At 37.5% G+C, this 27,051-nt stretch overlaps 1 protein-coding gene across 2 annotated transcripts in view; it reads left to right on the top strand.

Moving 5' to 3' along the window:
* The window catches only part of GLIS3 (GLIS family zinc finger 3), a 592,145-nt gene that overhangs the window by 511,108 nt on the left and 53,986 nt on the right, over window positions 1–27,051 (top strand). For both annotated transcript variants that reach the window (XM_072597414.1, XM_072597422.1), the window contains one exon: window positions 163–328. In XM_072597414.1, the coding sequence (XP_072453515.1) occupies window positions 163–328 (166 nt within the window). The remainder of the gene's footprint in view (window positions 1–162; window positions 329–27,051) is intronic.

The raw sequence follows: 27,051 nt of genomic DNA on the forward strand, positions 1-27,051 counted from the left end.
GCATGTCTCTTGTCAGTCACGTATAGATGAAGCCTTTGCTTTTTTCCTTTTATCCCTCCATTTGTGTATGTGTATGAGTGTGTGTGCGTGTGTGCTTGTGCACGTGTGCTTTATTTTATTTGTGGCTTAGCTTGAATTCCTTGTCGTCCTTTTTTCTTTCAGCCACGATTTTCTCCACTCACTCAAGCCGGAGTGGAACAGCTGCTGGGGCTGGGCCTCCCCCACATCCCGTCAGTCACCCTTCTCCGGGACATAATGTACAGGGGAGCCCCCACAACCCCTCCTCCCAGTTACCTCCTCTCTCGGCTGTGGACTCAGGAACTGAAAGGTAAGACCATCTGTCTCTTCCTCCTAAGCAGTGACACAGCCAAGCCTCCCTGCACCAAGAAATGATTTGACAGTTGCTAAATTTTATTAATAATACATTGGTGGGTTGATTTACCCAAAGGTGACATTTAAAAAGTACATACACATTTCACAAGAATCCAGTCTGCTCATTCTCTGGGTTTTTTTTTTCTTTTTTTCTCCTGTTTGGGGAAAAAAAGATATTAGCGACAGTCACCTAAAGTGTCTATTTCAGGGGAAAAAAAACAGCAGAATTTCCCTGTTGTTTCAACACCTCCTGTTCAGTCGTCACATATGTAGGCCATGTTAAGATGACCGTATTTGTCTGTTGATCAGTTTAAGATTTTATTTTGTAACATAAAAGAACACACTTTTTCCAAAGGTTTTTGAGAGGACTGCTGATCAAAATATCATAACTCTCTATCTGTTGAAGTCCCTTCTTCCCTTCTGTTAAGGCTCTTCTCAGATGCTATCCCATGGAGGGACAGGTTCTTTGACTCTCCCATGTAACAGCAATCTCTCCTTCCTGAAATGTCTTTTAGCACTTGGACTCCTTCCCTCAACTTTCCCTTGTATCACAGTTATTTATGTACTTACTCTTTTTGTAGATTGATTAATGATTCTGACCCACCCTTCTTTCATAAGATTTTAGCTTCCTCCTTGAGGGCAGCATCTGTGACATATACATCTTTGTTTCAGTGCTCAGTTCAGGGCTTTGCACACAGTAGATGCTTAATAAATATTTTAATTGAATTGAATTGAAGCTTGTCACAAAATTGGATATAATGGAATCCAATCCCAAAAGCATTTCAATGTCTACCATGTGCTATAGAGATCAAGAAAATGTAAAAAGTGATTATTGCATTCAAGGAGCTTCCATACCAGTATTTTAATAGCCTGCTAATTAGTCTCACTGCCACAAGTCTTATCTCACTCCATTTCATCCTCCATTTATCTACCAAAATGATTTTCCTAAAAGGCAAATGCAAACATATCACCCCTCTACTCAACAAACTCCAGTGGCTCCATATCACCTCTAAAATCTAATAAATCTAAATTTGTTTGGCATTCAAAGCCATTCATAATTCACTGCAATGTTTCCAGCGTTTTTACACTTTATACTCCAACCCACACTACAATTCTTTGATCCAATGAAACTGGCCTCTTTGTTATTCCTCAAACAAAATGCTCCCTGAGAACTTTCAATGGCTGTCCCCCTTCCTGGAACGTTCTCTTTCCTCATCTGTATCTCCTGGTTTCCTTTAAGTCCAGTTAAAATCCCATTTTCTATAGGAAGTCATTTCCATTCCCTCTTAATTCTAATCCTTTCCCTTTGTTAATTATCTCCAGTTTATTTTTTCTTTTGCATTCCAAATGTTTTCCAATTACATGTAAATTTTTTAACATTTTTTTTAAAATTTTGAGTTCCAAATTTTTCCCCCCTTCTGTCCCTCTGTTCACTTTACGTTTTGCATCAGTTCATGTAAATCTTCACAGGTTTTTTTTTTTCTGCAAGCATCTTACTTCTCATTTCTTAAAGCACAATAGTACTTCATCACAATCATATACCATAACAGGTTCAGCCATTCCCCAGTTAATGAAAATCTACTCCATGTCTGATTCTTTGCCACCAGAAAAAGAGTTGCTAGACATATTTTTGTATGTATAGATCCTTTTCTTTTTCCTTTGATCTCTTTGGGATATAGACCTATTAATGCTACTGCTGGATCTAATAGTATACACAGTTTTTGAGCCTTTGGGGTATCGTTCCAAATTGCCCTCCAGATTGCTTGGATCAGTTTATAACTCCACTGACATTAGTGTCTCAATTTTCCCATAGCCCCTCTCACATTTATCATTTTTCTTTTCTGTCATATTAGCCAAATTGATAGGTGTGAGGTGGTACCTCAGAGTTTACCAATTTGCATTTCTCAAATCAATAGTGATTTAGAGCACGTTTTCAAATGACTACAGATACCTTTGATTTCTTTTTCTGAAAACTGCCTGTTCATATCCTTTGACCATTTATCATTTAGGGAATAACTTGTATCCCTACAAATTTGACTCCATTTTCTATGTAATTGTAAAATGAGATCTTTATCAGAGAAACTTGCTGTAAACTTTTCCTCCAGTTTTCTGTTTTCCTTCTTGGCTACATTGGTTCTGTTTGTGCAAAACCTTTCTAATTTAATGTAATCAAATTTATCCATTTTACGTCTCTCTCCCTCCCTCTCTCTGCTGCAAATTCTTCCCTTATCCATATATCTGACAGGTAAAACTATTCCATGTTCCCCTAATTTGCTTGTGATATCACCTTTTTGGTCTGAATCATGTACCCATTTTGACCTTATATTGGCATATGTTGTGAGATGTTAGATTATACCTAGTTTCTGCCAAACTGCTTTCCAGTTTTCCTAACAGTTTTTGTCTAATAGTGAGTTATTGTCCCCAGTGCTTGGATTTTCAAGTTTATCAGACGTTAGATTAATATCATCATTTACTACTGTGTAATATATACCTAATCTATTCCGTAGATCCACCACTCTATTTCTTAGCCAATATTGGTCTTAGCCAATTCCCTGTTTTGATAATTACCACCTTGTGATGTACTTTGAGTTCTAGTATGACTAAGTTACCTTCCTTCACATATTTTTTTTCATTGTTTCACTTGATATTCTTGACCTTGTATTTATGCAGATGAATTTTATTATTTTTTCTAGGTCTATAAAATGATTTTTTGTAGTTTTATTGGTATGGCAATGAAAAAATTAATTGAAGTAGAATTGTCATTTTATTTATTTCATTGGCTTGTTGAGATCTGACTTTATTTGTATGAAAAGTGTTTTATAATTGTTTATATAATTTCTATTTTCGGCAAGCAGACTCCCAAGAATTTTATATTGTCTATAATTATCTTAAATGGAATTTCTTAATCTATTGCTATTGAACTTTGTTTTTAATATTTAGAAATGCTGATGGCTTATGTGGGGTTTTCTATATCCTACAACTTTGCTAAAGTTGTTAATTATTTCAACTAGATTTTTAGTTAATTCTGTAGGATTCTTCAAGGATATCTTCATTTCATCAGCAAAGAATGGTAATTTTGTTTCCTCATTGCCTATTCAAATTCCTTCAATTTATTTTTCTTTTCTTATTGCTATGTGTAGCACTTCTAACAGAATATTAAATAAGAAAGCTCCACTTATTCCTATGCTTTCTAGTGTTTTCAATAGGAATGATTGTTGTATTTTGTCAAAAACTTTTTCTGTACCTATTGAGACAAGTATGTGATTTCTATTGATTTTGTTAGTAATGTGGTCAATTATACTGATAGTTTTAAGACTATTGAAACAGTATGTCATTCCTGGTATCAATCCCACCAGGTCATAGTATATGATCTTAGTGATATATTGCTCTAATCTCCTTTTGCTAGTATTTTATTTTAAAAATTTGTATCAATATTCATTAGGAAAATTGGTCTATAATAGTTTTCTTTCTCTGTTTTTGCCCTTCCTGGTTTAGGTATCAGCATCATATTTGTGTCAAAAAGAAATTTGGTAGCACTACTTTGCGTATTTTTTCCAAGTAATTTATATAGTATTGGAATTAATTATCCTTTAAATATTTGGTAGAATTTATTTGTGAATACTTCTGGCCCAGGGGATTTTTTCCTAGGAAGCACTTTATCTTTTATGTAGTTTGTTTATGTAGTTTGCATGTTATCTTCTCCATTAGACTACAAGTTCCTCAAGTTCAGGGATGCTCTTTTGCCTTCCTTTGTATCCTCAACTCTTAACATCATGCCTGACACATAGTAGTTGCAGGGAAGGTGGTATTGGGTTATAAAAGCTAAGGAGAGGAGTTCATATTTCATCCTGCCTGCAAAAGGGAGATACCTGAGTAGAAGAGTCTCACTGTGAGATCTGGAATTAAGGAAAATTATGCATATACCATCTAGAGAACAAAGAAGAATGGTGAGAGATTTGAGAAGCAAGGACATCCAGGAGAAGGTAACTGCAATAATCTTAGTGAGAGGTGAAAAGGACACGAACCAGGAATGGCTGCATGAATAGAAAGAAAGATTCAAATGCAAGAGATGTCATGAAAGTAGAAATGGCAAGCTTTAGCAACTAAATGGATATGCGGGGTAAGGGAAAGTAAGAAGACTAGATTAATGACACAGTTAGGAATCTGGTAGACCAAGACTGAAGCAGAAATAAGAAAGATCAGATGAGATGAGAGTTTGAGAGAAAAGTCAGTGGGTTCATTTTTCGACATGTTGAAATATGATCTTGCTGGGACATCTAATTGGAAATGTACCATAGTCAATTTGGTAACAGAGAAGAGGAGAGACTGGGGGTATATAGAGTCTCCAAGTCATCTGCATAGAGGCGAGAGTTAAAGCCATGGAATTTAAGGAGATTGCCAAGATCTTGGTTCCTTTGGGATGGTTATAGAACCGTAAAACTCAGATTATAAATCTAAAGCATAAAGAGACCTCAGAGGTCATTTGGTCCAATTCCTTCATTTTATACCTGAGGAAACTGAGACTGAAGGAGGTTAAGTACTTCTCCATCAACTTAAGCCTGGACACTTCCACCTGTAGCCTGTCCTCTCATGTGTGTGGATCTTTGCACAAAATGAATGAATGACCGCATAAAAAAAGTATTTAAGTGCTTACTCTATGACAAGCGCTATGCTGAGTGCTAGGAGCAGATACACAAAAATTTAATCAGCCCCTGATCTCAGGGGCCCTCTTCACTTCCAAAGGGGACAACGCATGTAGGGGAATAGTTAAGGGAGAGTATTATGGTCCTGAGTTGCAGGAATGATGAGTGGGGTGATAGGGGAGCAGATTGACATTCTAGGAGAAACACCAGTTAATTGATTATGATTCCAAAACTGGGTGGTAGGGAAGGGACACAGGAGAGTGCAAGCAAGGCAAATGACACGATTATATGGAGAAGATGTTTGGAGGTGGGGAGCAGGGTAGAGAGTGAAGTGAATCATGGTTATGGCTTACCTGAAGTAGCGGGTAGGATGACGCAGGCACCAGTCAGGACAAGGTAGATATTCTGAAAGTGGTGAAATGTCCAGGACATGGTTTCAAGGACTTTGTATTTGTATCCCTAGCACTTAGTACAGTGTGTGGCACATAGTTGCTATTGAGTTATTTTCAGTCTTGCCTTAGTCTTTGTGACACCATTGGGGTTTTCTTGGCAAAGATATTGAAGTGGTTTGCCATTTCCTTCTCCAGCTCATTTTACAGATGAGGAAACTGCAGTAAACAAGGTTAAATGACTTGCCCAGGGTCACACAACCAGTAAGTGTCTGAGGCCAGATTTGAACTCAGGAAGATGTCTTCCTGTGATTCTAGGCTCACTTCTCTATCCTCTGCACCACCTAGTTGACCATGGTACATATTAGGTGCTTAATAAATGTTTACCAAGTGACTGACTGATATGAGAAAGAAGGTAGCTGTTCCACTACAACAGAGGTTCTTAAACCAGGCATCTATGGACTCTTAAAACCTCATTTCAATATAATTGGTTTCCTTTATAATTCTATGTATTTTATTTTATGCGCTTAAAAATATTATTCTGAGAAGGGATCCATAGGTTTTGCCAGATTAGCCAACAGATCTAGGACATGAACAAACGAACCTTTGTGCTAGACCTTCCATCCATCCCTAGTTGAACTCACTGCTAGTCCATTCTCCATTGGGCATAGGTGGATTCTGGGAGCACCACTCTTAAAGCAGACTCTCCATATCTTGACATCTTAGGTGGTGGACTGATTAGCAGCTAATCTCAAAGGAATGCGTAGAAGTTCAATAGATAGTGAAGGCTCTAGAGTCAGAGGACCTGTATGAAAAAGCCAGTTATTGATGTTTGTTACTTGTGCAACTTAGAGCAAGTACACTTCATGTTCTTCTGCCTCAGTTTCCTCATATGAACAATATGGGGCCAGTGGTTTGCATTCAGTGATTTCTGAGGCTCCTTCTGACTTTAGTTCTATCATCCTCTGAGCAATAGATCTTCTTTGTACCAGTCACTCTATAGCATGGTTATATTAACATCTCTTAGGGGGTCTTTTTGTGGGTGGGGGGGGAGGGAGAGGACTATATTAAAAACAACAACAAATAATATATTTAAAATCTCTGAATTTCTTGTCTGCATCTTTAAAAACATTTATTGAGCTGCTTCAGGGTGAAAGGTAAAGGTACCCCCTGTGTCACTTAACAACTTCTTGCAAAATCTGTCACTTGGATTGTACAAATGATTGCTGTACTCTAAATCCCAGGCAATGAAGAAAGGAAATCTTGGAAGATATACCATACATTCTTGTAAGTTGAGGCAACTGTAACTTCTTGTCACAAGGGAGCTCATTTTCAGCTTCATTGTAAATGGCGTTAGCCACAGGCTTTTTTCCCCTTCTTTTCTTAATCATCTCTTCGCATTTGGCTTTACTGTGAACTCTTTTCAGCAGCCTCATGGAGTTCAGTGACAATCAATCTAAATTTTCCATTGCTCCATTTCATCTCATTATCAATAGCCATAACGATCTTTAAAAGATGACCAGAGCAGAACAATTTCTTTGCCTCCTTTATAGCTCTGCAAAAATTAGGCAGCTCTTACATCCACTTCTTGGTTATTTGGATAAGCTGCTAATTGATATCCTCAGCAGCCTGGGGGAGATATCATTCTATTTGTTACTCTTCCTAGAGATGGTCTAGATGGTTTTATTCTAGGCTTATTCATTTCTCCAAAAGAAGCACAGAGAGGTATTGCCATTAGTTTTACACACATTTTTTTCATGTGAAAAGTAATTAAAACATGTCAGTAGCAATACAGTACAATGAAAATAGGTGCATTTACACTATTGTCCTCTGAACGTGGTGTTCCATGGAATGGATTACTAGCCCACCTGCACCTCTTAGAATGCTTAGCTTTTCTTCAAGGCACAACTCAGGTGCCAACTGATCTAGGAACCTTTTCCTGAGTCTTTTGATTATTAATACTTTTTCCCTTCTCAAATTATACAGTATATTAGTTTGCATGTTGTTTTCTCCTAATAGAATATAATTTCCTTGAGTGCTGGGCCATTTTTATTTTGTCTTTATATGCCCAACACCTAAAGCAGAGCACAAGCTTAATACATGCTCATTGAATAAATGAATGAGTGGATGAGTGCATGTGATGTGCTCTATCAAGTGAATAAAATGGACAGTGCTTGACCTCTTACAACTTAGTATTTAAGTCAAGAATGCTTAAATGGACAAATGAATCCTGTTTGAATGAAAGAGGAAGCTATGAAGTGATTGCAAGTGCCAAAGGAGTGTTAATAGGAGTGAGAACAGGGTATAGGAGAAGCAGGCGGATTTATATCAGTGAATTATCAGTTACCACGGAGGGTCCTACCCAGCAGCAGCAATGGAACAACCTCCATGAGTTGTACACTTTTTGTCAGCCATGTTGAATTGGGCAGGTCACCTCTCCTTCATTTAGCTTTGGGGAAAAAGAACATAAAATAGAATTGAATTATTAAATGTGTTTGTATTTTTTCTCCACATGCTAAGAGTAAGAGGAAATTTGCCTACATGAAGCATTTGGCTTAATGCCTTTTACTCTGTGTTTAGCTGGGAAATTCCCCAGCAAAAACTAAAGCAGTTTTCTTAAAGGAAATGGGTTTATCACACTTTGCAATTTTTAAGCAGGAAATTGGCATTTTTCCTGTTTGGGGGCTATTTGTTCATAATTTGCTTAGCTAGAACTTATTAATAAAAAGGTCTGAGTCATACGAAGAAGTCATGAAAGGTTCACCTTTGGTTAGAGTCAAGCTCTTTGATACTTCCTATATTAAAATAAAATAAAAGCCAACTCTCTTTATTTGATGAGGTCCCATCTTTATCTTTTAAGATGATCACAGTGACACATCATTTATTTGATTGAAGTAGTATTCTTCTCAATAATTTAATACTGATTCAAGTTTATTATGGTAAATGATACATTTAGTACACGTCAGAATGAATAAGCCAGTGTGACTTTTCATTTATCACCAGTCAAAGTCAGGATGTTGGTAGAACATTAGCTGGTTTTATACCATAGTATATTAGTCTGTTTGGAGAAAATAAGAGTAGTCACCACATTCTCATTTTTAATGTGGAAAGAAGTTAGGCTTCAAGAAGATATAATTAGGCTATGTAGGCTTAAATGGTAAGTTTCCAGTTTCTGGGTGTGTGTATACATCTTGTCTGAAAGAATGTCAAATCCATGAGAATAAAACAATATTTTTCTGTTATACATGGGGCCCTCCATCCAGTACAATAGGAACTTATTTGAGAAAGGACGTTAAAAAACTGGAGTATATTCACAGGAGAGTAGCCAAAATGTGGAAGGAACTGGGGACCATGCTATATGATGATCACTTAAAGGAACTAGAGATGTTTAGTTTTAGAAGAGAAGGCTAGGGGAGTAGAGGTTCTATGAGGGAAAACTTGCTGCCTGTTAGAATTGTTCAAAAGTGGAATGAGCTCCTTACAAAAGGAATAGTTCTTCCTCCATTAGCATCTTCAAGCAGAGGATTGATAGAAAATCATTCTTTGTAGGGGAGTTTCTCAGGTAAAGTTTAGACTAAATGACTTTTGAAATCTGAGATTCTCAGACAAGAAGAGGCTTCCCCTGCTTGTAACTTACTACTAGTAAGGGACTTGAGAATTCATTCACTCATCTAGTAGCTCTTTGGAAAAGAGCAAGGAGTCTGATCAGATGGAATTTGAACTCAAGTTGTGTTAAATGTTGTTTTTGATAGCATTTCATCACCACATCATTCATTCATTCATTCTTTCATGTTGGGAGTAACTTGAATTTGGATCTCATTTCGGACATTTCCAGGTGTTTGACTATATATGGACAAGTCACTTAAGCTAAGTTTTCCAAGCCTCAGTGTTCTCATCTATAAAACAATGATAATAATACCTCTGGTACTTCCCTCATAGGATTGTAAGGATAAAATGTGATAATGTAGGTAAAGTACTTTATAAGCCTTGAAGTACTGTATAAATGACAGCTCTTATTATGGCAGTACTGAACTACCTGTGGATTATAGAAGAAAAAAGGGCACAGTGTCTACCTCAGGAATGTACAGTCTAGTTTGAAAGAAGAAAAACATTGAACCTGAAATAACTAGAGGAGACGTTAGAGAGAATAATGAGAAATTCATCAAAGTATCCGCACCAGAGGAAGGATTCCATTTCCTCAAGTCTTCATTGAGGGCAACACCTGGCAGCTCTGGCTGGTTTTCATTCATTATCCATTAATGTTTCAAATGGGGCATTACTTCATCACTCTAGGCACACTGATGTGTAGTTGCTTCTATTTCTGTGCCTTTCTCCACCTTTCTGTGTGTAAACCTTGATGAATTTCATAGGTGTTCTATTTCTAAAGAGAGAGTTGGAAATGTGAAATCCCTTTGATAGATACAGGGACAGAAAAACAGACCTCGGTTTTTATCCACCTTTCCAACATTCTTTCTTACCTACTCCTCTGTGCTACCATCCCCTCCAGCCCTGCACATACATAGGACCTTAACCTCTTTCTCCCTCCCCCCACCTAAAATTCCATACAATACAATAAATGTTTATTAAATGCCTGTTCTGCAAAGAGCATTATTAAGTGATTCAGGGAGGTGTGCAGGATTAGATAGGATACAATTCTTTCCACCAAAGGGATTTAGGATCACAGATCTGGAGCTGAATTGGAACTTGGAAGTAATCTAAGAGAACCCTCTCATTTTGCAAATGAGGAAACTGAGTTCCAGAGACATTCCTTTAGGTCACACAGTAAGGCCCTGGGCCAGGATATTTTTTCTTTAGGGCATCTGATTCCAAACCCTGTGGGTTCTTGAGTTTAAAATTATAGTAAAGGGATACAATATAAGTATAGAAAAGGGGGCTGGATCTGTGATTTCATGGATATAGAGAATTCCCAGATGAGAATATGCTCCCTTTCAATGGAGGTTAAAACTTCTACAACATCTGTATGAGTATATGTGTATATATGTCTCTTTGTGTGTGTGTGTGTGTATATAGTGTGTGTATAAACATATAGTTGCATATTATATATTTTTATATATTGTATATTTATACGTATTTGTATATATTATTTATATATGTACATACAAATATATGTATATATTTTACCCATGCCACTTTTTCATACCCTGCCTCTAATTTTAACACCTCCCTGTTGCTTACTAAGTGATGTTGTCAATCCTTTGCCTAGTATTCAGTGACCTCTAGAAACTGGAGCCACCACCCTATCTTTTTGGACCAATCTGAATTTTACTCTTTCTGATGGAACAATTTCAATTTCTTTTCTCTCTCTAAAACCTTCTTTTAACTCGACCCAATCATGCCAATCTTACCCTACTATATGCTCATCACATTCATTTAGCATTTACTTTTGGTTTTGATTTTGTACATATCCGTAACTTACTCTTCCACATAGATTATAAGCGTTTGAGGGCAAGGATCATGCCTTAAAATACTTCCTTGTGTCCCCCAATGCACCTAGCACCACTGTCTGTGTGCAGTAGGAAACAAATGAGTAAGTTTCAATGAGAGAAAACAAAACTGTGACATAGCACCCTGGATCCTAGAATCAAAAACCTGATTTTGAATAACCATTCTGCTTTATTACCAGTATGTCCTTGGGCTAATCACTTCCCTATCTTGTCCTCAGTTTCTTCATCTGTGAAATAAGGGATTTTTTTTTATCTCTAAGGGCTTTTTCAGTTTTAAAGTCTATAGTAATACCATGAAAATCAGTCACATACATACAGAATAAATGTGCACGTATTAGGTTCCCAGATGTAGGTCATGTGCATGTGCATATATTTATATATGTGTTATGTGAATAATAATAAAAATACACTCTCGCATGGGACTTTGTACCAGGCACTGTGCTAAGTAAGATATTTATAATATATACATACATACATACATACACACATATACATATGTATACATTAGTCACCAATATAACAGGATAGAGATGTGTATATGTGTATAAAAATGTATCCACACACATATGTGTATGCATGCCAATACACACATATATACATATCTCTATCCCACATATCGTCCCTAGTATAAGAATGTATGTATGCATATATAGTCACTAGCTACCTATATATGGGATATATGTGTGTATACACATGCATACATACATACACATGTATGGGAATAGGGATTAGACATGTTATTTTATTAGCGTATGGAACTCCCAGAAAAGGAAACTCCCTCTCTCAATGTAGGTTGGCACCATCGCAACATCTTACTGACTCAGTTGCCTAGAGTCCACAAATTAAGTGACTTGTCCAGGGTCACAGAACCAGCACGTATTAGAGGAAAAACTTGAATCCAAATCTCCCTGGCTCCTAAATTGGTCACTCTGTCCAGTACCTTGCTTTGCTTTTCTATTAAAACTATTCCCTTTCTTGATTCTATGTGGATAGTTAGACTACAAAGAGATGAGGGGAAAGTCCTTTTTTTTGGAGACTAGAAATTGAGATGAGAAAGCTCTGAAATCAACCCCTGACTTGGTTGCCTGTGCCACATTGAAGGAGAGTCCAAATGGCTGTGCATCACCTGGTGAGCACCTGGAGGTTTTGGTCAGGCTGTCTGGGGAGGTACCCATTAATGCCTGCGTCTTATAGTTTGCTCATTGAAAAATGATATATTATCATCATGACTATTCCTAAAGACCCAAATAATGGACTAAAAATGAACTATTTGACACTGAAGGATAACTGTAGAAGGGTTATCTTGATCATGGGAAAAGGAAAAAAAGGCAAAAATAGTTTTTAAAAAGTGAGCCTCTGATAGCTTTTTTAAAGCCTGTTTATTAGAAATCATGTTATTGCCTCTTCTTTGCCTTTTACTGTCAGTGATTGGTTAATGGCAAATAATCATGATCATTATTAACTCTGTTTGAGCTGGAGGGCTTTCTGTATGAGAGGGATGAAGCTGCTTTCCCAAGACATTCTCCTCACATAGCAGCACATGGGACCTGCTCTTCCACAGAGCACTGCTTATTCCCATGGAGAGCAGCCCACAAAAGTCATTCTTCCTTCAAAGTGATCCAGTTGGGTAATCATAGGACAAAGCCGTGCTTCATCTAAAACTACAAACATTGGTCAGGTCAATAAGTTCTCTGAATGAATAAATTTTGTTTCTAGTGTTACAAGCGTCCAGATAATATATTCTACTTAGAGTGAAGGCCAAGGAGGACCATTAATATTTCTTATGAATAAGAGAAAATAATTTGCCAGCCTATTCTGCCCTTGAAAGATATAGGCAGTGAAATGAATGAAGAGTTATACCTGGACAGAGGGGCAGTAGTCACCTTGGCCAAAGATCCAAGTCAAACTGGCTCTTGAATAAGGTGATGGATTAGCTCAAGTAGAATCATAGTTCCTATCCCAGCTCCTTCATCATGTACAATCTCTTCCAATAGTTACCCTATTTGTTATTTGATGAGATAGCTAGGCAATGTGAGATAGAGACCTGGATTTCGAGTCAGGAAGACCTGAGTTTGAATTTTGCCTCAGTCACTTGCTAGCTATGTGAGCCTGGTCAGGTCACTTATCCTCATTTTGCCTCAGCTTTCTCTCATCAGTAAAATGGTGATAATAATATGACCTCACTGGCAGCATTATTGTAAAGAGATTATATATGCAAGATGTTTGGCAAACCTTAAAGTTTTACATAAACCTAAGGTCTTATGATTATCATTCATGGGTAATCAGAAAGTGGTGATGTCTGAATGCATAGCCTGTCACTGAACACACAGCTTTGAGTCTTGGTACAAGACTCAACATCAATTTTTTTTTGTATGTGTTCCCTTCTAAAAGCACCAATAATGCTTCATTTAAAGTCGCAAGGACAAATGAGAAATCAGGGAAATTTGGTTGTCAATAAGAAAGACTTGCTTTTTAAGTTCCAAAGAGGTCATTTCCCCTTGCTGCCCAAATCCCAATCAGCCATATTTATTTTGTTCCCGCATTCCAAACAAATCCACCTTCTATTAAGCCCAGAATGATGTTTTCTTAATCCCCCTCCATTTTCAGTCAGGAAAGTGAGTCAGGATATTAGAAAGGAGGACTTGAGGTAAAATGGAATTCCTTTTATTTTTTTAACCTAAACTGAGGGATTGTTAGCATAAGGCAGTATACGGTACAACCAGGGCATTATTTGGTTATTTGAGAATGTTCTTTTCATATGCTTTCTGTGAAACAGCAAACAACCCGGAGACAGCCTTCCAAAGCATTAGCCCACAAGTGGTCCCAGCCTGAGTTGAGACATCTAATGTTCACATATTACAAAGCTCCTTGTATCTGGCATGAAACAGGCTGGTTGTATGAAAGCCTATACTTAAAGTCTTTAACAATGTGGTTTTGAAATTAACACAGTAATTTCCTCTCTGTGGGGACAGTTAGGAGACTTGGCTGCTAAGAGGATGTATCTCTTTTTCATTAAGGGAGTGAATGTCCCTGTTCATCAATGATGAGGAGAAATGGATGCTAGCAGGAACTTCACTTCCTTTCACAAAAATAACCAACATTGCCTTCTTTGGTTAAGAAATTAAGCGGACAGGCAAAAGGTCTCTTTGTCCTCATCAACCTTCTCTTCTAAGATAAAATGAAGCTGATGCATCTGAGGACACATTTTACGGAGAGTTTTTCTTGTGACCAAAGTCATTTCTTCAAAATGATTTCTGGCACTGAGATACAGGACCAAGGAAGACTGGCCAAGCCATTTAGAATATGTTATTACCATGACAACAAGTATTTGTGGAGTGCCCAGGTTTTCAACTAGGCGAAGCAATAAGAGGTTTTACCCCAGGGCTCCCAAAATTTAGAGCCTACTGACAGCATTTATATTCCCCCAGGAAGTAGAAACAACTGTTTGCCTCAGTTTCCTTCTCTATAAAATAGGAATACTCACCCCCCAGGGTTGTTGTGAGGATCAAATGAGATAGTAATTGTAAAGCACGGAACACAGTACCTGACACACAGTAAATGCTATCTAAAATATTAGCCATTATTATTATTTTTATTAAATAATCCATGTCATAATATATTAAATAATTCAATATTAACTAGTACAGTGGCTGGCACATAGTAAATGTTATATGAATGTTAGTCATTATTATTATTAAGTAATACATTTATAATATATTAAACACATTATAATAACTAGTATAGTGACTGGCACATAGGAAGTGCTATATAAATGTTGGTATTACTATTAATTATTCCTATAAATGTCACTATTGGTTGGTAAGAAGGATTCATTAAAATAGGAAAGTAAGGATTTTGTTCTTGCTTCTCCAGCCCCTATCACACTCATAACAAGTACTTAATAAAGACTAGTTTTGGTTATAATTTCAGTTCATCAATGGTCCTCTTCCTCTCTCCGCCCTATTCTAGGACCACACCTCAGGTAAGTCTTTCCAACAGTGACTTCAAAGTGTCCCAAGGCTCTCATCCTGAGGCCTCCCTCCACATACAACATAAAGACAGTGGAATTCCTCTTGAGTTGATCTGAGGTTATCCTGAAATTGTCTTGCATCAAGCTTTGTTTTGGGTGCTTTTCTTAAATACCTGAATCTCTATCCACATCCCTCTACCAATCGTTTCATTTTCTAAGACTTTAAGACATGTCCAACGAGCTTTGTGAATAGCCCTTTTCCAACCACAGACTTTCAGCCTATATGAATATGAGAAAGAACTGATTTGGTTATTATAGGAAACTTCTACTATGGGAATACCCTCTATTGAGATAAATTACTTATAATTCATTTCTAACTTAGTAGAGGCCTTAGAGAGATTAAATGATTTGCTTCTGAGATCACATGGCGAGTTAGGATCAAGAGATAAGACTTAAAGCTAGGTCTGTCTCATTCTAGCTAATTTGCTGCTGTCTGTAGATTTTCAATTTATGATGCATCAAATGAGTCAAAACTACCTCTTTCTGTCTCTCTCTGTCTCTCTCTTTCTCTGTTTTTCTCTCTTTCTCTTCCTCCCCCCACCCCAAGTTGCTTGCTAAGTCCTATTCATGAGAGAGGGTATAGAAAATTCCTTTGTGGTTACTGTAGTGATTACACAGCATCCTCAGGATTAAAATTTTATTGACTCTATCATACTTACACATGTTATTATTGGCCAAAACATCACTCAACCAGCTCCTTTTAAAATTTACATTTTATATTTACCTCTGTGGTCACTTCTGGCAACACATTCTAAAGGCACCTGACTGTACCCTACTTGAGTAACTTATTTGAAGTTATTTTGAATTTATTTGCCAGTGATGTCTTCAAGTGACTCACATACTTGCATTCTGGGGCACTGTAAAAAAGATTTAGATTTGGTAAGTCTTTTTTTTTCCCTACCTTACTGACTCTTCTCAATCTTCAGTCCAAAGAGTGGTCTTTGGTTACTTTTTTCAAGTTGAATTCTTGCCTTAAACCTGTCTGGCAAATTTTTCCCCTGTGATTTTTCTCCTGATAGTAAAACACTGAATTGAATGTAAAGTCTTGAAAATCATTAAAATCTTTCATTTTGCTAATTAAAATTGGGATCTCCAATTTATTTTTAAATAATTCATCAAGAACCTAGCTCTAGTGGGGCAGAGTAAAAGCAGGAACTTGCTTCAGCTCTCCCCCAAACCCCTTGAAATACCTGTAAAAATGACTCTAAACAATTTCTAGAGCAGCAGAACCCACAAAATGACAGAGTGAAACAAATCTCCAGCCCAAGACAACCTGGAAGGTTGACAGGTAAGGTCTGTTGCACAAATCTGAGACAGGAATACAATCCACAGACTGATCCTAGAAAACCTGGAGCAGGTCTTAGGAGACTGAATCACTGACAACTGTGGCAGTTTCCAGAATTCTCAACCCACAAACATCAAAAAAAACTTAGAAGGTCAGTAGGAAAGGTCTGTCTGACCATGGTGAGAGAGGAACACAGTCCAGTTCTAGCCCCAGGGGAGCAGCTGCTGCTTCTAGAGGTCTCAGCACACAGATGGTGGGGAGGGCTAGTGACTGATCAGAGGGGGATTGCAGGGATCTGTTTTCTGGTACTGAGGCAGGATTCTCTTGCTTTGCCCATGCATGGATCTGGCCTACTGTCATAGGTGGTAGTCCTAGGATGAGGAGGAATGCTGGCATGGCAGAGCTTGTGTTGGTGGTAGAGACTTAATCCTCCTCACAGTTCCAAGGCAGAAAAGAATGTGTGTGGTCACTTCCAGACCAGAGCACAAACCAGGTCTGTGAACATACAACCTTGGAAGAACTGAAAATTTACAGGTCCATATAAATATCTCTGAAAACAGCTATACAAAAACCCTGAAGACTGGGACAGTACATCATCCACAATGGAAACAGAGTTCTACTTTAACAAAAAGTTAAAAAGTCAAGTAATTGATTGGTAAAATGAACTAATAGTAGGGAAAAAATCAGACTATAGAATCTTCCTTTGGTAACAAAGACAATCAAGACATACAACCAGGAGAAGACAACATAGTCAAAGTTAGTCTTTAAGTGAGACAAAACAAAGTCCAAAGCCTCCAAGAAAAATATGAATTGGTGTCAGGCTATGGAAGAGCACAGAAAGGATTTTGAAAATGAAGTAAGAGAAGTAGAGGAAAAATTAGGAAGAGAAATGAGAACAATGTAAGAAAATCATGAAAAACAAGTCAACAACTTGCTAAAGGAGACCCCCCAAAATGCTGAAGAAAATAGCACCTTAAAAATAGACTAACACAAATGGCAAAAGAGGTCCAAAAAGCCAAAGAGGAGAAGAATGCCTTAAAAAAGCACAATTTACCAATGGAAAAGGAGGTCCAGAAGCTCACTGAAGAAAATAATGCCTTTAAAATTAGAATGGAGCAAGTAGAAGCTAATGACTCTATGAGAAATCAAGAAATTATAAAAGAAAACCAAAAGAATGAAAAAGTAGAAGACACTGTGAAATATCTCATTGGAAAATCAACTGACCTGGAAAATAGATCCAGGAGAGAAAATTTAAAAATCATTGGACTACCTGAAAGCCATGGTAAAAAAAAAAAAAAAAACCTAGAATTCATCTTTCAAGAAATTATCAAGGAAAGCTGCCCTGATATTCTAGAACCAGAGGGAAAATAGAAATTGAAATAATCCACAAACCACCTCCTGAAAAAGATCCCAAAATGAAAACTACCAGGAATATTATAGTCAAATTCCAGACTTCCCAGGTCAAGGAGAAAATATTGCAAAGAGTCAGAAAGAAACAATTCAATTATTGTAGAAATACAATCAGGATAACACAAGATTTAGCAGCTTTTATATTAAAGGATCTGAGGGCCTGGAATATGATATTCCAGAGGTCAAAGGAGCTAGGATTAAAACCAAGAACACCCATCCATCAAAACTCAGTATAATATTTCAGGGGGAAAATGGACATTCAATGAAATAGAGAACTTTTAAGTATTCTTGATGAAAAGACCTGAGCTGAATAGAAAACTTGACTTTCATATACAAGACTCAAGAAAAGCTTGAAAAGCTGAACAGAAAGAAAAATCATAAGGAACTTATTAAAGTTGAACTGTTTACATTCCTACATGAAAAGATGATATCTATAACTCATGAGACCTTTCTCATCATTAGAGTGGTTGGAGGGAATATAAATACATGTATACACACACACACACACACATACACACATATACGTATGTATATAAAGACAGAGGGCACAGGATGAGTGGAATATATGAGGGGATGATATATAAAAAATAAAATTAAGGTATGAGAGAGGAATGTACTAGGAAAAGGAGAAAAGAAGAGGTAGAATGGAGAAAATTATCTCTCATAAAAGAGACAAGAAAAAGCTTTTGCAGTGGAGGGGAAGTGAAAGGGAATGAGTGAAACTTACTCTCATAGGATTTGGCTAAAAGAGGGGAAAACATACACACTCATTTGGGTATGGAAATATATCTTAACCATAGAAAATTAGATGGGGGAATGGGATAAGAGAAGGGGGATGATAGAAGGGAGGGTAAATGAAGAAAGAGGGCAATCAGAAGCAAACACTTTTGAGGAGGGACAGGGTCAAGAGAGAACAGAATAAATGGGGGGCAGGATAGGAGGGAGGAAAATATAGTTAGTCTTTCAGAACTTGACTATTATGGAAATATTTTACATGACTGCGCATGTATAGCCTATATCAAATTTCTTGCCTTCTCAATGAGAATGGGTGGGGAGGGAGGAAGGGAGAGAATGTGGAACGAAAAGTTTAAAAAACAAATATTAAAAATTGTTTTGCATGCAGCTGGGAAATAAGATATACAGACAATGGGGTATAGAAATCTATCTTGCCTTATAAGAAACTAGAAGAGAAAGGGGATTGATAGAAAGGAAGGCAGATTGGGGGAGGGGCTAATCAGAATGCATGACATCTAGGGGTGAGGGGAGGGGAGAAACAGGGAGAAAATTTGGAACTCAAAATCTTGTGGAAATGAATGTTGAAAACTAAAAATAAATTGCTAAAGAAAAAAAGGAAGAAAAATCTGGAAAAACTAAACAACAAAAAAGGAACCTAACTTTAGGTTTTTTGAATGAAAAACTTTCTTCATTTCTTAGTTCATTTTCTCATATAAGGTTGTAGGGAGGTCAATGATTCTACCTCCATAACATCCCTCACATTTGTCCCTTTCTCTTTGCTCACCCTAGTTCAGGCCCTCATTGCTTCGCACCTATACTGTTGCTTCCTTATTTGTCTCCCTGCCTCAAGCATGTCTTCTTTTTAATCCATCTTCCACACATCTGACCAGATCACTTCCTTGCTCAGAGTTCCTCAGTGGTTCCTTATTGATTCTAGGCTAAGAATATATATACTCTTCACCTTGATATTTAAAAGCCTTTATAGTCCCCAAACTGTCTTTCTAGACTTAATTCACTTGATTTTCTTTCATACTGTCCATATACCAGCTTAATTGGCCCAATTTACTGTTCCTTGAACTCAACACTTCACCTTTTGCTTTTGTGCTTTCTTGTAGGCTTCTTACTAACCTGACTGGCCCTCTGAAGCCAGCTCAAAAGCCACTTCCTCTGAGAAGCCTTTCTTTCTTTCTTTCCTTAATTTATCTTATATGGATGTATCAAATTTTCTTACAACTGCTCATCTGCATAGGACCTAGTAGACTGGAATCTTCTCAAAGTTATAGATGGTTTTTCATTTTTCTCTTTATATCCCTAGCATCTGCACAGTACCTCACATTGTGGGTACTTAATACATGTTTATTGAGGGGAATTGAAATGAGTATAAATGAAGTATAGCAAGTAGGCCATGGCCAATGACCAAAGTAAGAAATGTCAACTGACCTCAATGGAAAAAAAATATCTTCATTCTTTGAGGTTATACTTAATTTTGACAACAGTCAAAACTCACTTGAATTCCATCTGGAGGCAATCAGGGTCATACTATTCATGAGTGCTGGCTAAGCCTGCAACAATAACCACTTATGAGACCTTGGACCAGTCATTCCAACTCTCTGGGCCTCAGTTTCCTCATCAATGAAACAAAAATAACATTACTCATGCTACCAACCTCACAAGATTGCTATGAAGCAAAGCATGGTGTAAACATCAAAGCAGTATAGTAATGTATCACTGTTCTCATCAACATGGTCATTATAAGAGAAGGAAGCAAGCCTTCCCTTTCCCTACAGCAATCCAAATTAATCTTGCCTTGCCTCCTTTGGAGTAATGATATCACAGCCAGAATTCTGACATCAAACACTGAGGAGCACCCTGGTTAAAAGATTATTTTCTCTCGTGAGAAGTTGGCAGAATCAGACTTTTCTTCCCTTTCTCTCCATCACATGAGATTCTGAAATGCACAAACAACCCAGTGGCAGCCAATTTCACAGTGAAGAAATTTCAGACAGCTCAGGCTCTTGGTGAAAGTTTGCCTTGCATAATTCATTTTGCTGACATAACCAGGGTTCCCCCTCCCCCCATCCTTTTCATTTTCACAGAGGAAAAGAAAAAAAATACTTCCATGTCTCCTCGGCTCTGTTTAGGCATTTACCAGAAAAAAGGGGCCTTCAAACTTTGGTCATTGATCGCTGTGTTTTCTTCGTGCACAGCTTGCCCCCCTTGACTTCTGAAGGAGTGCTCCTGAAGCACGCTTTGTCTGGGCCAGATCCTGTCACTACCCAACCTAGTAAAAACCTTTTTTTCTTTACTGAAAACTTTGTGGTGGTAATAATAAAGTTCAACCGGCTGTGAAGGCATCATTTTATAGCTTTTTCACAACCAGGAGTTAGGAAATTTTGGCATCACCCACTTCCCAGTGGAAATGACAAGGGATATTTGGTGACTCATTTGCAGTGAACACTGTTCCAACCTCTGGTAAAAACAAAACCAAACACAATGTAGAGTTCATAAAGAAAAGCGTTCCAGAGATATTTTCAGATTCATTGAATAAACTTACATCCATCACCCTGCTTGATTCTTGCCAAAACCTTTGAGATAGGTAAGGCAAACATAAGCATTTCTCCTGATGGGACCATGACAATTAAGAACCAATGAGAAGCCCCAGGGATTGTTAACCTGGAGAAAAGAATGGACTTATAGGATTATAGACCTAGATATCAAGACCACATGTATTTTTACAGATGAAGAAACTGAGAGTCAATGAGATTGAGGCACTGGTCCAAGGACACACAGATTGGGATTTGAACCTAGGTCTTCTGATTTCAGATACATTCCTTTTAGACTTTGGAGACAGATGATGTATTTGAAGGACTGTCACATAAAAAGATTGGGCTTGTTCTGTTTGGTTCTGGAGTAAAGAAGAAGTGGATCAAAGTTGAAAGGAGGCAGAATTAGGCTCCATACAAATAAAATCTCCAGCCTACTTCAGGGCAGAGTGGGTTCCTGCTCATTGTAGATCTCTTTCTCAGAGGTGGTATGGATACCTACATATGTATATACATATATACATATGTATACACATGTATATATGTATACGTGTGTATCAATACATTGATAGATGAGTTTTGAGGTGTCTTATAATGCTTCGGATTCTTTTGATTCTGTGATTATCACATATTTTATGATAGTTTTCTCATTTTCTAGAAAAGGAAGTTGAGGTTCAGAGAAGTAGTAACTTGTTCAATATCACATAGTTAACATCTAATGCCGCTGAAGGTACAATCCCATGCCTTCCAACTCCAAACCCTGTCCTCTTTCCATTCTACTTTGCTGCCTGTAATTAGGCTTTCCCATAGTTTGGATGCTGATTTCTCTTGGATCTTTGGATGTAATGGGTCAACTCCTAAAGACACAGAGTTCTTTGCCTGCTTTGGTACTGTCTGTGTGGACCATGGAGTGCAGCCCACAAGCCTTGATGGCAGTTCCTTCGTTGTTGAAAGCTGGTCTTGATTGTTTCAGAAGCAGAATTCAATTTGCAGTTCCCCCAGTAACACACTGTGATTCATTCGGGGACAAATCTGGATTGAAATGAGTCCAAGTTTCTCTTTTGTGAGACAGAAGGGAAGTATAAGTAGATACTATAGTCACCCAGATGAGTAAGCCAGGAATTCATGAAGTGATTCATAAATCGTTATAAAGACCACTAAAGTCTACTAAAAAGGAGCCCTGTCTGGCTATACAAAGTGGGGTATTATCATTGGGCTTTTTTTTAGATGTTAAATCAAATGTGAAATCCTTAAAACTGTGCTTTTCATTTTAGGTTTTGAAAAGGATTCCTTTTTTCCCTGCAGTTGGCCGACTGCTAAAGCCATTTTTCATTGATTAGTTTTCACAGATGAATTTTAAAACCCCAGAGGATGATATCCTGCAATTCTTTGGCATAGGGGGACACCCCCCAAAACACCCCCTCCATAGACCATTTTGTGTCCATTGTTTCTGCTCCCTGGCAGCAAATCAATAATCTTTTCATGCAGATACTATGAATGAAGCTATTCCAAGTTTCTTTTGCTTCAACCTGAGACCTTTAACTCCTCAGGAAAGAAAACAAAACACCAAATACCACAGCACATATCAACCAATGTAGCATCTGTCTGCTGGTGAAAATACACATATGTTTTGTTTTTTCTTTGGGAAACTGCTCAGCTTCTCCACAATCCTGAAATGCTCAGCATCCCTGCTAGAAATGTGTAAGGATTAGGCATAATTGATTAGCAAGAAGCAAACATGTCCAACATATTCTTGACCTATAATCAGGCTGGTTCTGAAATTTGGGTCAGAGACCAAAGTAACAATGGTGAGACAGAGGAGCAGAGAGGTGGTGCAGTGTATAGAGTGCAAAGACTGGAGTCAGGAAGACTCAGCGGCTTGAGTTCAAATCTGGCCTCAAACAACTTACTGGCTTTGTGACCCAGGATGAATCACTTAGTCCTGTTTGCCCCAGTTTCCTCATCTGTAAAATGAGCCGGTAAAGGAAGCGGCAAACCACTCTGGTATCTTTTCCAAGAAAACCTCAAATGGGGTCATGAAGAGTTGAACATGACTGAAAGATGACTGAACAACTACAACTGGTGAGATTGACGAGGCCTTTAAGAAGAATGGTTATAGAGTTAGGCAGGTTGAAAAAAGACCCAAAAGGGTGATTCTGCTTTTGGTGTTGCTCTAGAAAATGATGAGGTCAGTAGGGTCAATGATGAGCTCTAGCAAGCCCTTACCTTCCTTGAATTAGGTAGCCATGTTTCATCGTGCCTTGTGTTGGTCCTTCATTCTTGAAGAAGACCATGACATCAAGATGATGCCATGACTTGTAGCTGACTTTGATTTGAGTGAGGGAGGGCTGTGCAAGGTCACCAACTTCACTTTCTTCTCCTGAGTCGTCTGGGTCCATTGGCCTGATATTCATCAGGACGACTAGAGATGGCCCAGGATGCAATGTGAGATTTTGGCCTTTGCAGGCTAAGGTCTTATCACTTTCTCACTTTGAGTGAGATACCAATCTGGACAATAAAAGAGTGAAGGGCCATGTCATATACCAATACCATTTTAGCATATAGTGTGTAAGAGATGCAAGCCAATGCTGCTCATTAATTTTGATTTGTTTATTTACTTACTTATTTATTTGATTGTTCATTTTGTAAGGTGGGTGGGATAAAAATATAAAATCTGAATAAAAAACTATTGTAAGTAGCAGAACAATTATACAACTTTATTGTGCCCCTTCAGAACTGAACCCCAATTCACATCAACAACGTTCACCATGGTAGGCTGGATATGTACCATTAAAAGTTAACAAAGAAAGATGCAAGAAAATTCATTGTCCAGTGGAAGAGGGAAGTAAGGGGGGTCTGTTAGATGATCTAGAATAACCAACGCAGCCTGGCTCACCTTTGGAGGATGGAGGAAAAGCCACCATCTTGAATTTGGTCTGATAAACACGCACATCTTCTGGAGAGGACAAGTGCTCATTAGTATGTACTAGATGTAGCATTACCACAATTTCCATATACTCTTAGGGCGTGTAGTTGGAAGCCACTTTAGATATTATCTAGTTTGACACCTGAACCTCCTAGCCTCCTGTCTCATTTCACAAGTACCTCACAGTTTAATGGGAGATAAAACATGTAAACAATTATGTGTAATTTATATATACACATATATATGTACACATACACACACATGCGTACATATGTGTGTATATGTATATATGTCTGTGTGTATGTGTATATGTGTGTGCATATATATAATGTATGTATATGTTTATATTATATATATGTATCAAATTGGAAATGATCATTAGAGGTTTATCATTAAGGAGCAGTGAGAAAGGTTTATGGAAAGTAGAATTTTAGTAACAAAAGGAAGCCAGCTAAAAGGAGGAGATATTTGTGGATTACATTCATCCTTTTTCTGTTCTTTGTAAATAGAAATGTTCATGTTGGATGTTGTCTGTCAAGTTCAGAATAACAAAAGGTAAAATTTTATTTAAAAAAGTTATAGTCCATCAGACATATAATAATAACCTAAATACCTTCCCATGAGGAAAGAACTTAGGGTTTGAGAAACATTTACTAAGAATTTGGACCTTGTTAAGAGAGTTATCTCATGCATAACAAGGAAAATAGTAGTCCTTTTCAGTTTTCCTTCAGTTGGACTGCATTTGGAATATTATCTCAAGGCTATGATGTTTCCCTTTAAAAGGCACTTTGAAAAATTGGAGCACTTTCAGATAAAGACCAATAGGATGCAGAGAGGACTCTATGTCATCTGTGCTATAACAAGGAATAGAAAATTAGATAATAAATGTACTGCAACTGGGTTAAAAATCAACTCGACAAGTACAAGGTGGGGGAAGCCTAGTCAGCAATATGTCTAACAAAGCAGTCTGGGAGTTTTAGTGCATTGTATGCTGAATGTGAGTCAACAGTGATCTGGCATTCTACTCAAAAGAGAAGAATATGATCTTGGGCTACATAATGAGAGGGATGGCTTCAGGAACATGTAAGTAAAAGTTCCATGGTACAGTACCTTCATCATGGAAGACCTTGAGTCCATACCATATAAAGATCAGTTTAAGAACTGGGGATATGTAGCTTGGATAAGAAAAGACTTGGGGAGACACAATATCTATCATCAAAGATGTGATTATAGAAAATTATAGATAAGAATTTGTTTTGTTTAACCCCAATGGGAAGAGTCATAAGCAATGGGATGAAATTTCAAACAGGCAAATTTAAATTTAACCTATAGGAAAAATTCCTAATGATTAGAGCAAGCCTCAGTTGGTTCTCTCAAATTCTCCAAGCAGGGGTTCTCCAAGCAGGGGTTTGTTAGGTATTGTATAGAGTAGTTCATTGTTCCTATATAAATTATACTTGGTGAACCCAGAAGCTCCTTCCAACTCTGAGATTCTATGATGACTTTTATGAGTATAAAGGGGGAAAATCCTAGAGGTGGCAAATATCCAGCACCATGACTAAACACCAAATCCTCCTTACTCCTTAGTTTTTAAATCAGAATATTCAAAATAGTTATAATAACAGGTAACATTTACAGGACACATGAGTGCTCTTGGCTTTCATCACACAAGTAATATAATTGTAACATCTGCATTTTGCCAATGAGGAAACTGAGGCACAAAGAATTGAATCCATATACCCATGTCAACTAAGCTAATAAAGTCAGGATTTTTAGGTCTTCTGAGTCTGCTCCAGTCTTTTCCAAAATAACCTCAGTATTTTTCATTTTAAGGTACTATATAAGTGCTCTTCAATGGTGCTAGCCATAAATCTTTCAAGTCTTATGGCTAGTAAAGGTCAAGAAAATAAAGATTATCTTCAAATGGTAACACTTCAGTATCTCAACGAATCTATGATGTCTTTGATATGGGTATTCTCTCAGTTTGAGCAGATGATAACCTGTGTATGCCTTCTTATCTCATGTAATTTCCACTGATAGATCTTCTGATATCATCACCAGAGTAGTCTTCTAGAGCACTGTTCTCTCAGCCTTTTTTTTTTTCTATTTTGAGGATAGCAGTGGAACACAAGAACTGCCAATATACATTATATCTCACTTGTGTCACATGACACTCTCTTTCTTTTTATCATACCTTTCCTCTCTGATACCCATTTCTTGACAATAGATCATTACTGGGAATTTACTGCATCTAATTTGTGCCTAGACATCTCTCTATTACTCTTGGACCACCCACAATTTTAATTTCTTAGAGATTATGACGTTTCAAGATTAAAAGCACACATCATTGTTGAGAGAATGTTTGTGTGGAAAATGTGTGTCTTTGCCCTAAGGAAGACTTTGGGATCATTTAAAGCACTCTACATTTTCCCAAGTGCAAGCCAACGCCATTGTCTTTATCCACTTCAGTTCTGAGTCCCAACTCAATGTCCATCCATCAATCCTTGTCTAAAATGTTTTCTGACATATTAACTCAATTGACAGGCCATCTAACTCCATTTCATAATCTAAACGAAAAAAACCTCCAGTTAGTTTTTTTCATTGAATTATTAGACCAGTGTCTTTTGAGTCATCATAGCTTACACTGAAGGAGCCCCGAAATGTCCTGGGGCTTGATGTAATCAGCAAAGTATTATCTGTAAGTGGGAACATTTACCAGATCTCACCATCCCTAGGGAACACCTCTTTCATTTCAACTCTGCATAAGAAATCTTTCATGACAGTGACAAACACCTTTGGTGAGCACACTCCCTGTTTTATGTCTCACTTTACATGAATAATAAGAGGGTCATTGAACAGATTTATCTCTGTGGCTACATTTGTCAAAAGTCTATGATCTTAATATGTGCATTGAGAATCCTCTTCAGAGGAAAGAAAGCTTCGAAGGCTGAATTTTACTCTATTGAGGCAGATGCTTTTCTGTAATCAGAAACAATAAAAATACAGTGAGATCTTGTCTTCTCTGTACCTTTTATTCAGCCATGTGACTATAAAGATGTGGTATTCTATGAAGAATTGTGAGTGAAAACTTATTCGTTCTCCTCTCATATTTTCATCCAGGATGCCTATGACACACACATAGATCATTCTCATAAGCATTTGATTGAGTTTAGAATGTAGACATATGAGTCACTAATTGCTGGTTTTCTTGCTTTTATCTTGAAGACGTTTTTATCAGCTGTGATTCTCCCCC

This window comes from Notamacropus eugenii, chromosome 1 (genome assembly GCF_028372415.1).
Source record: "Notamacropus eugenii isolate mMacEug1 chromosome 1, mMacEug1.pri_v2, whole genome shotgun sequence".
NCBI lineage: Eukaryota > Metazoa > Chordata > Mammalia > Diprotodontia > Macropodidae > Notamacropus > Notamacropus eugenii.